Consider the following 15,863-nt stretch of genomic DNA (forward strand, 5'->3'; position numbering starts at 1 on the left):
ATATATGTATATTATTCTTTATAAAATATAATAATAATATCATGGTTTCTAATGGAATTAAATTTTTAATAGCAATATATCAACATGTTTTCTAATATTATGTTTTGACTTTCTAAATGCAATATACAATTATGGTTTTCAATGAAATATATTGGTAGGGGATAGTCATGGGGGTTATTGCCTTGGTCACTAGCAAGCTTCATATACGCTTGGCCATCTATAGGGGTTTCTTGATTTTGGGTAATTAACTTAACCTTTCGATTTTGGGTAATTAACTTACTCTAAAATGAAATAAGACATTCAGTGTGTTCCTTGTAATATAGATATAAACAAAACATCTAAAGAAAAGTAATTGCACAATGATCCAGTCCAAGAAAACAAGGTTTAATAATTCAACAATTCCAATTTAATAATCCTATCGGCCTCTCTTTGTACCTTTTGGGACAATTTCTAGTAATAAATATTAATATGCCATGTTATAAACTTTATATGTATCTTATTTATGAATATACACATACTTTATTTAATACATAATACTATACAAATTGTAAATATATAAACATATTACAAACTATAATATAATTTGTATTATAAAATATAACCTACATGGTCTTCTTTATATGTATTATTTTACATGTATTGTATAACACACTCAATTTTGCCTTCGACTGTGTATTAGTTTGTCTTTGACAAAAAAATTATGATGTTTATCCATGGTTTAACATTAGGAATTCAATTTTTATTATTTTTTATTATTATCAAAATTTATTTGTTTGTAAGGTGATTGGTTGTGGTCTTATTATGGTTTGTTTAGTAACTTCTATTTTTATTAGTTACTAATTTTTTGTTTCTAGTTTTATTTCCTTTTTATTTAACATTTTGATTTTTTCTTTTTCTTTTTATGTTATTTCTATTTTCACAATATTTTCAATTTAAGGTGACTTATTATTATATTAAAAACATATTTTAATAAATATATATATATATATATATATATATATATATATATATATATATATATATATATATAAGGATTGAGGGAGATAGCTCTGAGGTGCGATGGAGAGTACGTCTGACCCTTCATGGATACAGTACAAGGCTGCAGATGGTAGATTAGGGTGTACACACATAGCTCGCCTAGTCTGGGGCTACTCCTTTACCTTAACCCTGGCAGCATTTCAGAAAGGGTTTACATTTTTACTGTGTCATTTTTACCATTCTGCTCAGTGCCTATTGCCTAGGTTCGGGTCACCTACATTTTCTCCTCCTGTAGCTATCTTGGCAGTTACTCACAAGCAGCTGGCATTTTCGTGCCCCCGACAACCATGGACCTCGATCTTGTTGATTACTCGGAGGACCCGCTGGCCGGAGAGATCTATCTAAACAACCCCGCACTCATCTAAGGAAGATTGTGTTTCGTTTAGCTGTGAACTAAGAGAGGCCATTGCCGACTTACCTTTGTTTTCGGGGCCTTCTCCACCCCGTGATTCTGTTGGAAAACCCCTCGACCTGGCCCTCTCTTTCCTCGCCCCCACCATCACCTTCTTCATTAAGGTTTTCCTCCGATTGCCTAAACCCTAACCCTACAGATACCTATGTAGGTCTTACCCACATCCCTTCATCTTCTAGTCACGCTTCTGGTTTGCCCAACTCGTCAACCCCAGTAGCCTCGGTGCCCCCAACCACGTCTCATCTCCCCATCCCTTCCTCTGGAAGCTTCACGAACATACCTCCTTTATCGGAAGCCCTCCCATCTACACTTTCCCATCCACTCGAAAATCCTCCTGTCTCTGGAAGTATACCTGCTCCAGAGGAGGACTCATCAGAGGAAGCGAGGCCCCACAAGAAATCTAGGTACTTTAGATCCAAAGAAGAAGATATCATTATGCGGCTTGAGGAAGACATACAGCTTGCGGAAACCATGGACATTTCTGATAGGGTTTTGGTCAGAAGGATTCACGGACGAAACCACTCTGCGGCTTGCCTAAAAGCATGGGTTTCTGAGGTCTCAAGGCATCACTTGGTAGATCTTCCCACTATTTAGACTTTTTTGAGGGGCTGGTTGGTTTTTAGGTTTTCCAGGCCTGATCACACTAATTGGGTCTTATCATCATTTTGGCATTTCGAACATGCGCCCGTCCTCTTGAAGTGATGGACACCTCTCTTTGATCCAGAATCAGAGCAGATAGGGGTCAGCCCAATTTGGATCAGGCTGCCAGGGCTCCCACCCCACTTCTGGTTGGAAGATATCTTTCGATGCATTGGCAACTCTCTTGGCACGTATATGGAGTTTGACAGATCCTACCTCTCTACTAGCAAGATGGCATATGCTAGAGTACTGGTGCATATGGATACAAGAGGGGGTCTACAGGAGCATATCACCATCCAATGGTGAACCTACTCTCGGAAGAAATTGCTGGATTATGAAGGAGTGCCCTACAGATGCTGCCGATGTCGTAAGGTTGGCCATATGTTCAGGGATTTCCCGATGAACATCAAAGGGGGACAAAGGTCACATGAAAATGTCACAAGCAGCACCATTTCTCAAGAACCATCCTAGCACTTAAAGGAGGTTGAAGAGCAGCCACTGCAAGCTCCTACTGAGGAAGGAAGGGAGCACGAACAAGGCCCTAAGAAGAAGCGGGGGAAAGCTCCACTTTGGTCACCCTCTCCACCACTGACGAGAGCTCAGGCAGCTTAAGGGGATGCTTTCATCACGGGTATGGAAAACTCTCCCCTCTCTTTTGCCTTCTCTACATTTGAATTACATTTTTCATCTATTTCACTTTCACATGATAGAGTTTCTCTCCCCTGGAAGCTCCCCTATGCTCGTCCCCCTGTTCCCTGGCTCCACCCCCTCCTCCCGCCCCCCTCCAGCAGATCCCCATCAATCAGCTTTGCTCCATCGCGCCTCCCCCCGGTTTACTCCTTACCCTAGCCTTCCATCCCCGAGGTCCCTCCTCTCCTGCACCCCGCTTATTCCAATTGCCTTGATCATCAATACCTTACTCGCTCAAAGTTTCGATCACAGGGCCTCGACGCAGTAGGGTTTGTTGTCGATTCCTCACCCTCCTTACCCAAGCCTACTCGAGGTCGCCCCTCCTCTCTTACTAGAGCCAAAAACCAGGCAAGGGAGGAGATTGCCTCAGGCAAACAAAAAACTCTTGACTGGGTCCTTAGGGCAGAGTAAACCCTAAATCCCCCCCTCCATGAAGATGCTCTCCTATAACTGTCATGAGATGGCTAGTCCTAGGAAAAAACGAGCCTTGAGGTGATTAATCTCTGTGGAAGCTGTTGATATCATCTTTCTTCAAGAAACCCTTGTAGCTACCTGTACCATCACTCCCCTCCTAGAATCTTGGCTCCCGGGCTGGACCTTCCACTCGCTTGATGGGACGGGCCGATCTGGAGGGGTCGCCCTGGGCATTTGCACCCACTCCATCAAATTTCATAGTGTTTTGGGGAGGGGGGTGGGGGCTTTGGCTACTTGGGAGCTGACATCTTCTCATCATCCCTAGAAGCCAGCTTCAGAGTCATCAATGTATACAGCCCCTGTCGAGACAGGGCTGAATACTGGAGGAAATTACTAAACTCATCTATGTTGCAATAGGATAACCTTATCCTGGGAGGGGACCTGAATTTCTCTATAGGGTTTGTAGAGTCATGGGGTTAACAAGCTCAAGTGGACTCTATGTCTGTCTTTTTTGAGAATCTATTGGAGGATCACAACCTAATAGACATCCCATCTGCCAAAATACAACCCACCTGGAGTAATAACAGAATAGGTGAAGCCAGCCTGGCCAGGAGGCTCGACAGATTCCTTATTAAAGAAGCTCTGGCCAGTAGTGGCACTCACATCAGACAATGGGTTGGCTCGGGTGGCTTATCAGATCATAGGCCCATCTACTTGGAGATACAGAATGCCATTCAAAAACCCAAGACTCCTTTTAAATTCAACTCTACTTGGCTAAAGGACATTGAATATATGAGGATGGTGGGTGATTTCTGGAAGACTCACCTAGTTAGCACTGAGGGAAACATAGTGGAGGGGTTTGCACATAACATGAAGGACTTGAAATCCCTCTCAAAAGAATGGGCTCATAAGAAAAGAGAACAATAAGAGAAACTACTCAAAACAACAGAGGAGGCAATCCTTATTTTGGAAGAGGGCACTGGAGGAATTATAGAATCTCAGGAACAAAAAGACAAAATGGCCTCTCCCCTACAAAGAAGGACACAAATCCTGAAGGACAAAGAAGAGAGCTGGAGACTTCGAAGCTGCTCAATTTGGCTCAAGGAAGGAGATGATAACACCAAATTTTATCATAAATATGCAAATGGGAGAAAGGTGATCAACACCATATGGGAGCTCAAAAATGAACAAGGACAATCAGTACAATCCTTCCGTGAACTGGCAGCTCTGGTGAATACACATTTTAAAGACATCTTCAAGGAACCACCCATAGCCACTCTAGCATAAGTAATGCGTACAACACAGTCTTTCCCCTGATTTTTTGATCAGGAAGACGAACAAGAACTTACTAAAGAAGTAACCCTTGGCGAGCTCGAAGCAACCCTCAAGTGGCTTAAGAAGGACAAGAGCCCGGGACCAGATGGATGGACAGTAGAATTCTATATTTCCTTTTTCGACATCCTAGGGCTCGACATCTTGAGACTCATAGAAGAATTCCGTAGTAAGGGAAGGATGTGGGAAGGTCTCAATTCCACTTTCATTGCCCTCATTCCTAAATTTGATAAGCCCTCGACCTATGATGACTTTAGGTCTATTTCTCTATGTAATTGCATTTACAAGATCATTGCAAAAATCATTTCCAACTGCCTTAAGCCTGTCCTGTCTTCGCACATCTCCCCTGAACAGTTTTCATTCTTACAGAAGAGACAGATACATGAGGTTGTTGGCACTGCTCAGGAGCTCCTTAACTCTGTACAGACCAAACATCTCAAAGGAATGATCTTGCAAATCGACCTTTCCAAAGCCTTTGACAGAGTTAGCTGGTTGTACATCCAAATCCTATTAACCCATCTAGGCTTTCCCTATCCCTTCATCAAGTGGATCATGTGTTGCATCACCAATGTATCTTACAGTGTACTAATAAATAGCTCGGCATCCCCTTTTTCTCATGCGGAACAAGGATTGAGGCAAGGTTGCCCCCTTTCTCCCCTACTCTTCTTACTCATAATGGAGGGTCTCAATAGAATACTTGGAGAAGAACACAGGCAAGGACGAGTTAGGGGAATCAAAATCATCGACGCATGCACATTGACCCATTTGCTGTTTGTTGATGATGTGCATGTTTTCCTTAATGGAGGTGTAGGCAACCTCACATCCTTCCATCATGCCTTGGGTATTTTCCTAAAAGCTATGGGTATGGTGCTGAATGAGGCAAAATCCACCATCACTGCTACAAGATGTTCCCAATATGAATTACAATTTTCTCTCAGGAGATTTGCCTTTGCTGTTTTTCCACTTGAAGAAGGTCTCAGGTATCTTGGCTACAGGTTAAAACCACATGGTTATACAATCACAGATTGGTCATGGCTTATAACCAAGGTAGAGAAGCGACTAAATATCTGGTATCATAAATACCTATCCAGAGCAGGGAGGCTAGTTCTAATCAATGCTGTCCTGGAAGCAACGTCAGTATATTGGATGTCGTTGGCATGGATTCCTTGAGACATACTGGCCCGCTTGCAAAACATCTGTTGTCGTTTCCTATGGAAAGGCAAGTAGCCCGGGAGAATATTTGCATGGGAAAAATGGGAATCTCTCGCCTTACCAAAGCGATGGGGTGGTTGGGGGATCAAGAGGCTGGACATATTCTCAAAAGCCTTGGCAGCAAAGTTAGGATGGCAACTACTCAACAATCATAGTTTATGGACGAAGGTGGTCGTTTCTAAGTACATAACTCCCTCCAATACCATCGATTGGATTAGACAGAATCACAGGATCTCAGCTAACATATCCATCATTTGGAAGGCTGTATTAAACACCAAGGAACTCATCTGAAATAGATTGACATGGAGAATCCGGTTTGGAGAACAGGTGCGCTTAGGCGTAGACCCTTGGTTTGGATGTGGCAACGCTCACTGTTTACCTGAGGAGCTGAGAACTTTCCTCAGTGAGCAAGGTATCACGCATATCGGCCACATTGCTAATAATGCTCAGACCACGCTGCTACATCAGGCCTAGAAATCAGGTCACCGTCTTAACATCCCGCAGTGCTGGCAATAGGAGTGGTGGGACTTCACAAAAGCATTAATTGAGGCCCACATAAGAATAACAGAGGGGGATAATTAACTTATCTGGGTTTTCACCAAACATGGTGTATATACCCCCAAGATAGGATATCAGGTGCTCATGGAGGCTTACAAGCCTCCAATTATCAAGCCATGGTGGAAACTTATGTGGAAGTTAAAGGTGACACCCAGAACGAGGCTTCTCATGTGGTTCCATACTACGCAATAAGGTCCCGACTGGTGCTAATTTGATGAAACGATATTTTTTAGGCCCATTTTGGTGTTACCTTTGCAAGAACAGTAGTGAAGACACAGATCACCTTTTTCTTCACTACCCTAGCACACAAGAGCTTTGGAACAGTCTCCTTATTTTGTTCCCTATCTCACTCCGATGGCATGGTAATAATATTGCAGACGCTTGGAAACACTAGTGGATGGAAGCTTCTGACAAAGAAAGGAACATCCTTCTTCTCTTATGCTGGGCTATCTGGATCGCTAGAAACCGAATCATTTTTCAGCAAAAGGACCCATATTGGCCCTCCATATTGACCAGAATCAAAGCCGACTACAATTCTATCCCTGACGAGGGCACTCCGCTGACCCATAGGATCCTAACTCTAGAAACCATCAATACCTCCCAACCATGGGCCTATTTCGATGGATCAGCATAGGAGACACGTTGTGGAGGGGGTGCAATATTACATTTATCTGAAACTCACTCTTTCAAGATTCAAATGGGACTGGGTAGAGGGGCAAATAATTATGCTAAGCTTTTAATAGCCAAAAACCTCATACATTTTGCATTGAACAAAAAGTGTTTGAACCTACAACTTTTTGGTGATTCTAAAATAATATGCAATTGGATAAACAAAAAATCTCAATGCAGTGCATATTCATTAAGGCATATTTTGGATGAAGCTCTTAGACTCATCACAAATTTTGACTCCTTTTCTTGTTAACACATTTATAGGGAACACAACTTAGCTGTCGACCACCTATCCAAGGAAGCAGCGCTCAGGGATGATGTTACTTGGTTGATCCAAGAGGAACGAGATGGAAACACATATCAGTACTACCACAGGCCATTCATAGATCCCAGAGTTTAAGACAGGCACAATTTTGACCAGTTTTTAATTTAAATGATCATATGTAAATGTCTATATAACTTCTTGTATTTATCTCAGAACTAGTCTCTCTGCAAAGAGAACATCAACATATCAATGCTTTTTTGAATAGTTTCCTCCATTGTGAGGAGTATTCCAAAATTATTTTTGGGTTTGACAGGCATGGCCTCACCATATATATATGCTCTGCATCTACAAAATGTAATTTTCTTATTAATAAATGAAATTACGACATTTTCCACGAAAAATAAAAATTAATAAAAATAAAAAACACATATATAGATTTACATATTTTAATATAAACAATATTAATTAATCATATTTCTTAATTTTTGGTGATGACATTCAACAATATAATTTTTTAGTAGTTATTTTATTTTTGTAATGGAATCTTTACCTTTATTTCATTAAGTTATATTCAAGTTAAACCACAAATACTAACTACTATATAACATTTATATATATAACAAAAAAAATTAAATAAAATCTATAATTCAAGTATGTAAACATAACACCTGTACATTATATTATAACCCTACAACACCTACTATGAATTACTATTTTTAAATATTAATATATTTACGCTGTAAGGCGTTTCCCTCTAATCAACTCCCCTCTCTGCACACCTGTCATCTTGTGCACCACAAGATTGTATGTTAGACGATTGCACAAGTTTCAATCGTTCGATCAAAGTGGTTACCAATTCGTTGCAGAAACGGTTTGCTGCAGGATCTGTTTATTAGATGCTTTCATTTGGGTTTGCAACTTTATGCAACAGTGCAGGACTGGTGTGTGTTCGCCTGCATATCGGTTTTTCAAACTGTAGTTGTTTTCAAGGTGTTGGATTCAAATTTAGCTTTAGAGATGAAATGGTTCTCAGCTCCATCTAAGTCTGCATGGATTCTGACTGGCCACAAGTATAACAATAGTCTAATTGCATTGCGATTAGGCTCAGACTCTTGTTTCTCCCCTCCTCCTCTTTCTTGGTTTTCTTAGGGTTAGGGTTGTAGCAAAGGCGATGGAAGCCTGAGACTCCAATAAGCAAATCAAGGTGTGTGGATTTTACATTTAATTTCTGTTTCTTTGGGTAATCTCATCTCAGGCTCCCATAGCCCATCCATTTGTTTCATGGTATTAATTCTTTTGGATTCTAGTTGTTCCATGTTACTGCAGGATCTGCTTATTAGATGCTTCCATCTGGGTCTGCAACTTGGCGCAACAGTGCAGGATTGGTGTATGTTTTCCTGCATATTGGTTTTTCAAACTGTAGTGGTTTTCAAGGTGTTGGATTCTAAGTTAGCTTTAGAGCTGAAATGGTTCTCAGCTCCATCCAAGTCTGCATGGATTCTGACTGGCCACAGGTATAACAATAGCCTAATTGCACTACGATTAGGCTCAAAATCTTGTTTCTGCCCTCCTCCTCTTTCTTGGTTTTCTTAGGGTTAGGGTTGCAGCAAAGGCGATGGTATGTAGGTCCGAATTCATCCCATCCCGTCTAGGGTTTCTGAGTATATTATATGCATATTTTGTAGCTTTAAAAGCATCTCACGTACACTTTTGTAATGAATCATTACTTTAAGCCTTGGAAATTTAGCCTTGATTCATGTTTAGATGCAGCTCAGGGTGAATTTCACAAATATATGATGATTTATTGTCAGTTATTCTTAGAATTTCATCTGAATCACGACACACAGTTTTCAAGGTTGACAAATAAAAAATAGAATTATTACAGAGATAAAATTCAAATGAATTAGAATCACAAAAGCATAAACTCTAAAACTTTCATTTATTTTTGTATAATTAGAAATTTGAGTTGTAGCTGAGATATTGATGCTTGTATTTGATGCAATATTGCCTTTGATTCTTTGTGCAGAGTGTCATGCATGAGAGAACCCTAAAGCCTCTGGATGAAATGCTGCTGGCTTGCTCCCAGCCTATGATGGAACAAAGTGGATTGAAGCCACCACCGCCAGATCAACCACTCAAATGCCCTCGTTGTGATTCAGCCAACACCAAGTTTTGCTACTACAACAACTATAGTTTGTCCTAGCCTCGCCATTTCTGCAAGACTGTTATAGACATTTTTGTGCCTCGCGACATGGAGCATGAAATGTCAATAATTACAGGGATCCTCAGTCCCTAAACATGTTGTTCTTACCCCTAGAAGAACAAGGTCAGCAAACCACAGCACTTCCCATCAGTTCTCCACCTGAAAACACTCAAAAACAGGCTATTTTTGGATCATGTCAGCTGCTCCACTGAGCATATGCGCTGGAATACAACTGCTCCTCCTTGTACCTGTGCTGAAAGTCAAATCTAATGAAGGCTACCTGCGCTGGGCGAGATTGGCCAAGTGGCACAGTCATTCTGCAAGGTGTCAATTGCCCAGGAAGCTTCCAAACTGACACTTGGTTCAAGAGATTCGCCCTGTGATGAGTAAGAGGTACTTGATCTCCATGTGTAAGCAAGGATCTCCAAGTGGACTCAAGAACTGAAGATTAACTGAAGAGGGAGAGGACACAAGGCAGCTTTATGTCAGTCTCAAGCTGACTCATCCTCTCTTCTTCTATCCTATATATAGAGCTCTTCTATGAGGTCTAAGGAGGCTGGAATTTTGTGCAAAGCAAGGAAGTGCTGTTGGTTTACAGTCAGAGCTATTGGGTGATTGCTTTTATAGAGGTGAAGAGGAGACTTCTTGCTGCTGGGGAGGTGCTGCTGGATTGGAGCCATTGATGGTTGTAACCTTCTCAGAACCCTTTTACTTCTATCAATAAAGCTTTGAATGTTCTCCTATATACTTGTATTGCATTGATGTATTGTATTTACTTGTATATTTGATTCACTCTAATCCATGGATCAGTTATGAGTACACGTTTCTTGTAGTTTCCCTCTCTTGTTTGTGCAGGATCTGTGTGTAGCTGGGCCGGCAAAGGGAGCAAGGAGCTGGGAACAAGAGACAAAGAGAGAGAGGACAGGATCGACAAAAGCGAAAGACACCGGTTGGTCAATCTTTTCTTCCTTCTCTGTACTTTCATAAAGGAAAATATCAAAGCTTTACTTTCAGTTGTTGCTAAGGACTGTCACCCTTAGAGTAGGGATAGGGTCATCCGAGTCGGATACTTTTCCCCACAACAAAGACATGTAAGAGATATTGGACTAGAGGAGGCACTCTGCGCAACGTTCCTGTTGGTGATGGGTGCCGGAAGAACAAGCATGCCAAGAGAACAATATATCAAGTTTGTGCTCAAATGAACGAAGCTTCCACATCTGTTAATGAGTTAAACATAAATGATTCAGCTCCCTTAGGGCATTCTCAAATTGCAAATTCTATGTTCTATGGGCTTCTTGCAGAAAGTGCTACTACTCATGATGGCATCCACAGTCTTTCTCTTGCCACAAGGCTGGCAGATCAGAGAGCTCTATATGGCAATGATTATAAGTTTCTAAGGACATTATTTGATCCCCATAGCTGCAACCTATCCCCTCTCAATGGGCTTTCCTCACTGAACGCCCTCAACTCTTTTAAACCCACTTTTCCATGTCTCAATTTTAATTCTAACCCTAATAGAACAGAAGCCCTAACTAGAGCAGTCAAAGATATAGATGCCATATTCTTTGAAAGTCTCCCCACACAAATCTCAGAAGTACCGTTACCAGTGCTGAATTCAATTAATTTTGATGATTTGTCTCCGTATTCTCTATCTCTGCAGGAAGGGATCAATAATGGCAATACCAACAGGTATTCTGAAGCCAATCAGTGGAGATCAATTGAGCAACAGAATTTTTGGTGCATTCTGTCTTTCGTGATTAGACCCATCTCTAGTATCTCATGGCAACTCAAGCTCAAGCCTCAGCAAGCAACCATCAAGAGCATTCTGAGTCTTTCTCCACCCCCAGTTAAAATGCCACTCAGTTCCTGTTGCGTTATCTCTTTTAAGTCATTCTCTTTCCTCTCCATTTTCAATTACAAGCCCACCTTCAATCCATAAAACACTCATACTTTGTTAGTCAATGTAAACTTGATTCAATACCCCACAACTTCAACCCCTTTCAGATCACCTTAAAAAACGTGGGTATTTCTCAGTTGATATATGCACAACAAAAAAACAACATTCTCAAGGATGTGGGTAAGCAAACTCTGTCAATGGCATCCATGCTCTTGTTCACCTTTTTGATTCAACAAGTGCAGTTAACACCATCTTTAGCAATTACCCAAATCCTGAACTCAGAATTTCAATCCAACATGGCCTTAAAAGAGCCAGAAGCAATAAAAGTCCCAGACCTTCAGCTACCTAACATCTTCACCAATTTTATTGACATAGCCAGGGTCTTATCTCCAGCCCAAGCAGTGAAAATTTCACAAGAGTTGTAGGCTTTGGAAGGCAAGTCAGAGTGGAAAATGAGAATCCTTATAAGGTATGGGCCATACTTGCCTCCCCTAATTACCTACCTCGGTTTCCTTCCACATCCACCTGGTATCCACCCATAAGAGAATCCTGGGAGCTCTTTCTTTCTTGTAGCTGCTAGTTGTGGGTTTAGGTCCAGGCCCCGCCTGACTGCCTGTCGTGTATGTACTTCAGAGGATCATTACAGCCTTGGTTTTCATCACCGTGCAACCGCCTGCCAATCAGATTCCCTTACCCTGATCCCATGCCCATCATCATCATAATCCCCACTCAAGATATCATATATTCACACGCCCTCTTGTTCTCCACGCTTGTCTTCTGTGCCTTCCCTCTTTTTTAATGCTGGTCTTCTGTACAATCTGATCTCTTCTTCTCCTCCCATTTGTTTTCATCTTGCTCCCTGTTCTTTCTGTATTTTTATTTCTCCGTGTTTGCGTGCAGAGAAAATATTTGGAAATAATTACTATTTTCCGGATTCATCACACTATGTTACTTGAGTCGACCTTTCCAGCCATAGAGTAAACATTACTAGACATTCAGTGTGATTCACTTTCAGAACACTACAAGCCAACAATTTGTTATTTAATATTAATGTTATTGAAACCTGATACTCCAATAAGCAAATCAAGGTGTGTGGATTTTACATTTAATTTCTGTTTCTTTGGGTAATCTCATCTCAGGCTCCCATAGCCTATCCATTTGTTTCATGGTATTAATTATTTTGGATTCTAACTGTTCCATGTTACAGTAGGATCTGTTTATTAGATACTTCCATCTGGGTCTGCAACTTGGCGCAACAGTGAAGGACTGGTGTGTGTTCGCCTGCATGTCGGTTTTTCAAACTGTAGTGGTTTTCAAGGTGTTGGATTCTAAGTTAGCTTTAGAACTGAAATGGTTTTCAGCTCCATCCAAGTCTACATGGATTCTAACTAGCCACAGGTATAACAATAGCCTAATTGCACTGCGATTAGGCTCAAACTCTTGTTTCTACCCTCCTCCTCTTTCTTGGTTTTCTTAGGGTTAGGGTTGCAGCAAAGGCGATAGTATGTAGGTTCGAATTCATCCCATCCTGTCTAGGGTTTCTGAGTATATTATATGCATATTTTGTAGCTCTAAAAGCATCTCACGTACACTTTGGTAATGAATCATTACTTTAAGCCTTGGAAATTTAGTCTTGATTCATGTTTAGATGCAGCTTAGGGTGAATTTCACAAATATATGATGCTTTATTGTCAGTTATTCTTAGAATTTCATCTGAATCACAGCTTCTTCTACTAGCATTCTTATTCCATGGAGGAGTTCAAATGTTTTGGCTTGTGTTGGAGATCTATCAGTTTGTTAGAATCCAAGATCAAGATATTTTCATTGATTGTTTTTGTTTATTTGAGTTTTATCTTCGTTTATTTGAGTTTTATCTCCAGGATACATCACATAGATATTTATTGTGATAAAGTTTTCAAGGTTGGAAAGTTTATTTGAGTTTTATCTTTAGGATACCTCACATAGAGATTATTGTTACACAGTTTTCAAGGTTGAAAAATAAAATAGATTTATTAGAGAGATAAAATTCAAATGAATTAGAATCACAAAAGCATAAACTCTGAAACTTTAATTTATTTTGGCATAATTAGAAATTTGAGTTGTAGCTGAGATATTGATGCTTGTATTTGATGCAATATTTCCTTTGATTCTTTGTGAAGAGTGTCATGCACGAGAGAACGCTAAAGCCTCTGGAGGAAATGTTGACGGCTTGCTCCGAGCCTATGATGGAACAAAGTGGATTGAGGCCACCACCGCCAGATCAACCACTCAAATGCCCTCGTTATGATTCAGCCAACACCAAGTTTTGCTACTACAACAACTACAGCTTGTCCCAACCTCGCCATTTCTGCAAGACGTGCAAGAGATATTGGACTAGAAGAGGCACTCTGCGCAACATTCCTGTTGGTGGTGGGTGCCGGAAGAACAAGCGTGCCAAGAGAACAATAGATCACGCTTGTGCTCAAATGAATGAAGCTTCCACATCTGTTAATGAGTTAAACATAAACGGTTCAGCTCCCCTAGGGCATTCTCAAATTACAAATTCTATGTTCTATGGGCTTCCTGCAGGAAGTGCTACTACTCATGATGGCATCCATAGTCTTTCTCTTGCCACAAGGCTGGCAGATCAGAGAGCTCTATATGGCAATGATTATGAGTTTCTAAGGACATTCTTTGATCCCTGTAGCTGCAACCTATCCCCTCTCAATGGGCTCTCCTCATTGAACGCCCTCAAATCTTTTAAACCCACTTTTCCATGTCTCAATTTTAATTCTAACCCTAATAGAACAAAAGCCCTAACTAGAGCAGTCAGAGATATAGATGCCAGCTTCTTTGAAAGTCTCCCCACACAAATCTCAGAAGTACCGTTACCAGTGCTGAATTCCACTAATTGTGATGATTTGTCTCCGTATTCTCTATCTCTGCAGGAAGGGATCAATAATGGCAATACCAATAGGTATTCTGAGGCCAATCAGTGGAGAGCAATTGAGCAGCAGAAGCTAGCTAAGGGTAGTGATCCTATACAGGTAGGTATAACCCCTTTCTCTGAATTGGAAAATAGTAATAGCTCTAGGAATTATCTTAACATAAAAGTGGTCACAAGCCTCCCTTCTTGTGTCAAGGTGGAAGGTCAAGACAATCTTTTGAATATAACTCCAGAATGGCTAGTTCCATCAGAGCCCTTGTTTGAGGCAGCTAGTGATTCTGCATATTGGAATGGAGGAGTATTGCCTGAGCTCACTAATTATGGATCTTCTATAGGCTCCTTGATCTAGAATTAAGATAATACCCATTATCTGCTACACATGAAATGCTTCTTGAAAGAGCATGAATTGATGAAAGTAACATATTTTTTCAGATGAAGGAAATGTCAAGCACTAGGGTTTAGACTTTCAGGGCTGACTAATTGTCATGTAGTCTGGCCAGTCTCTCCAGATGAAGGCTTCCCTACACTTGAATTTTGTTGTGTTTGTTTGTTTGTTTTTCATTTGTCATCAAGATCTATAATATGGGTCTTCATCCATGTCCAAATTCACTTCATAGGAATGCAGTGACATGATGGACTTGGGACATGATCACCATGACAGAAGCTGACTGAGGAATACAAATCAAATGTGCAACATAAGAGGTTTGAAGCTTCATTTTTTTCCAGCTTCAAACATCGCGGGGCAACAAAGGTTGGGGTTAATAATTTGCCTTAATTATCCTAGCAAAATTTCAAGGAGAGGAGGAAATCAAATTATCACATCCAGTTCTATGCAGGACAGCGGAATATGCTAACTCACTTTTGTCTAGAGTTTGTGAGTGAAGACAAAGTTATTGCTAAGGTCAGGTGAAAATGTTTCCCAAGTTTAACAATTTTCTTTTGATAATCAGTTGGTATCATGATGATATTCTTTGTAAATATGTGAGGGTTCATGGCAGTGAGTTGTTCTTCTTTCTCCTCTGTGGCTATTGTTATTTGCTTCATTTGGGATACTTCCAATTGTGGGGAGAACATCGGATTGGGAGCCTTTGGTAAAGAACATCTTAGGGTTTTTAGGAGCAGCTGTTGCTTTTTATTTAACACTCATTGGTTAAGAGACACATATTGTATTTGGTATTATAGTGACCATAGTGGTGAAAGGTTACATTAAGAAAGGGAAACAATTAGTGGGGCTAATATATAGTGCAATATATAGGAATATCTAATAGTAAATTCATTATAAGTATTTCCTATCCATTTGCTTCATGGTATTAATTCTTTTGGATTCTAACTGTTCCATGTTACTGCAGGATCTGTTTATTAGATGCTTCCATCTGGGTCTGCAACTTGGCGCAACAGTGCAGGACTGGTGTGTGTTCGCCTGCATATCGGTTTTTCAAACTGTAGTGGTTTTCAAGGTGTTGGATTATAAGTTAGCTTTAGAGCTGAAATGGTTCTCAGCTCCATCCAAGTCTGCATGGATTCTGACTAGCCACAGGTATAACAATAGCCTAATTGCACTGCGATTAGGCTCAAACTCTTGTTTCTGCCCTTCTCCTCTTTCTTGGT

At 40.6% G+C, this 15,863-nt stretch overlaps 1 protein-coding gene across 1 annotated transcript; it reads left to right on the plus strand.

Moving 5' to 3' along the window:
• Nucleotides 1-13,494: 13,494 nt before the first annotated feature.
• LOC149209071 (dof zinc finger protein DOF1.1-like) lies at nucleotides 13,495-14,604 on the plus strand. Its single transcript, XM_089398508.1, has one exon. The coding sequence runs from the start codon at nucleotides 13,495-13,497 to the stop codon at nucleotides 14,602-14,604; it is 1,110 nt and encodes a 369-aa protein (XP_089254634.1).
• The last annotated feature ends 1,259 nt before the right edge of the window (nucleotides 14,605-15,863 follow it).

The sequence above is a fragment of the Pinus tabuliformis genome, chromosome 1_2 (assembly GCF_031772625.1).
Source record: "Pinus tabuliformis cultivar Carrire ecotype Pingquan chromosome 1_2, CPIR1, whole genome shotgun sequence".
Taxonomy (NCBI): Eukaryota; Viridiplantae; Streptophyta; class Pinopsida; order Pinales; family Pinaceae; genus Pinus; species Pinus tabuliformis.

Bases quoted from the DNA above. Each gene is read 5' to 3' on its own strand.
- LOC149209071 (XM_089398508.1), top strand. From the start codon at position 13,495: ATGCACGAGAGAACGCTAAAGCCTCTGGAGGAAATGTTGACGGCTTGC.